The sequence below is a fragment of the Rosa rugosa genome, chromosome 6 (genome assembly GCF_958449725.1).
Source record: "Rosa rugosa chromosome 6, drRosRugo1.1, whole genome shotgun sequence".
NCBI lineage: Eukaryota > Viridiplantae > Streptophyta > Magnoliopsida > Rosales > Rosaceae > Rosa > Rosa rugosa.
The window spans coordinates 16,082,562-16,084,725 of record NC_084825.1 but is presented as its reverse complement, the minus strand read 5'-3'; the positions used below and the strand labels follow the sequence as shown (position 1 = coordinate 16,084,725).

Sequence of the window (2,164 nt, the reverse complement as noted above, 5' to 3'; positions counted from 1 at the left end):
CTTGTGATTTAATTAATTCTCAAAGTATTTTAATCTCTTAAGGTCATTTCTGTCAAAATTTTTGATTTTGGCTAACAAAGCCTCTTCTCTTAATAATAGTATAGATATAGAAAAGCTTAATAGTATTTTGAAAGATACAAAATTGAAAAAAGTTTAAATATTAAATTTAGAGGCTTGAATAGAGTCACCCTTTATAAATAAATGAAGAGCTTTTTCTGCGAAGTACAGACTGAAAACTAGAACCGTCGTGAACCGTAGGATGATCGGGTGAACACGTGGGGTATTCTTATTAGAAATTTGAAAGGATGTAGGTTCCTACATCGGCTTATCCAAAAAGGCAAAAGCCACAGCAAAACCAACCAAAACTCAGTCCTGAAGAAAAGAGAAGAGAAGAGAAGCCCGAAAATGGCTCTTCTTTTGTGCTCTAATCACCTGGCGCTGAACGCCGTGTCCTCTCGTCCAACATCGCCTTCAAATGTCACCGCCGCTAGTAAGCTCTCTAGCTCTCAACTTGTTATGTCTGCATTTATTTTCTTGGGATGAGAATATATACTAAGAAATTGGAAAATTGAGAATGGACATTGTTGAATTTGAGCCGCCCTTTGCAATTTTCCCTCAGTATGTATGGGGTTTAATACAAGCTATGTTGGGAAACTCAATTGAATTTTGCTTTCGCTTCTGGTTCGTAATCTACTTACTTCATGCTCCATAGACATTTGACATTGCTCTTTTTCCTATGCGTTTTAGTATCTGCTTCTGTTATCTTTAATGAAATAAAATGATTTGCCCCCTTGTTGCTCGTGTTTTTCGTTTTGCTGTAGTTGAATCTTATTTTGTGCTGTCAAAGCATTCGTTCTCGATTCCCAGCTCATGTTCATGTGATGATATTTTTTTTATTCTTTTTTGGGTCTTCAGTCTACAGGATGCACATGAATCCCATCATTGACCCACACCCGAAATCTTTCAATGGAGTTCGACTTAACATGCCCATAGTTGTCAAAAGGTCGGTTTCACTAGTTGTGAAGGCTTCTTCTGATCCAATTGAGGGTGCTGAGGCCCCTTCAGATAGCAAGGACGAGGTGGTACCTGTTGATAAGCTTCCATTGGAGTCAAAGCTGCAAGAAAGGCTGGAGCAGAAGACGAGGATGAAGCTGGCCAAGAAGATAAGACTTCGAAGGAAAAGACTTGTTCGCAAACGAAAACTCAGAAAGAAAGGGCGATGGCCTCCTTCAAAGATGAACAAGTTGAAGAATGTCTGACCTTCTACCTAAAGGTTTCTTGCAGGTTTAGTTTGACCCCTTTTTGTTTCTCCCGTCATTTATTTTGTTGTTGCAAGATCAAATGTATCATGTGAATGACTTTGTCTGTTTGAGTCTTAATGATATGATTTCTATGAGAATAGTGATGTCCAATTTGATCTGAATGCAAATTAAGGATGGCAGAAGTGCTTGTGCTTTTTCAGCTTGGCTAATATAAGAAAATTGGTTGATTTAGGCAATCCCATCTGGGAATATACAAATTGTTTTTGTCTAGGTCGCTACTCAAACAACATCTGAGCTTTGTCAAACCAATATAAGAAGCAATAGTTAAATCAGGAGCAGTCATTATAACAGAATATGTCCAACTATATATATATATATATTGATAAGAAATCATTGTAACTCGGAAAATTTAGAACTGCTGATAGTATATAGTGTGGGCAATGTGATCTTCCTGCAACAGATTAGTAAAGCAAAAATCAGAACTAGTTGCGGAAACAGTGGTTGCAGTAATGCATGAAACTGCAAAACTGGCAACCTTCTAGTAGACTGAACACAAAGATTAGAGAGTTTGGATAGCACATGGTGATTCTAGTAATTGCAAGCCATTAGGATGAATCTGTGGCTGTTGGTAGTTGTGCTACATTGCACTTGCATTCAGTTCTTATGTAGGAAGGACCGCGATCCTGAAAGTGATAGGAGTCGTTTATCTGGACGGTCAATTTCTGTCATTGCATAATTGCATTTCCACACAGATAAAACTTTGTATTCTGTAGTTGAGTTTAGATTTATTTGTGTTGTGATACCCTGAGCCCCACAGTACTAATCCATTAGGAAGATATATGATATTTGTACCACGGTGCAGGTCTAAAAATAACCTGAACTTCAAGTAGCAGTTTTGTCAA

General features: G+C 37.8%; 1 protein-coding gene across 1 annotated transcript; it reads left to right on the top strand.

Annotated features, from left to right (window-relative positions):
• The first annotated feature begins 324 nt into the window (after positions 1–324).
• Positions 325–1,456, top strand: LOC133715806 (large ribosomal subunit protein cL37). The gene is made up of 2 exons (XM_062142462.1): positions 325–490; positions 916–1,456. The coding sequence occupies exons 1-2, from the start codon at positions 406–408 to the stop codon at positions 1,257–1,259; spliced, it is 429 nt and encodes a 142-aa protein (XP_061998446.1). The 5' UTR covers positions 325–405; the 3' UTR covers positions 1,260–1,456.
• The last annotated feature ends 708 nt before the right edge of the window (positions 1,457–2,164 follow it).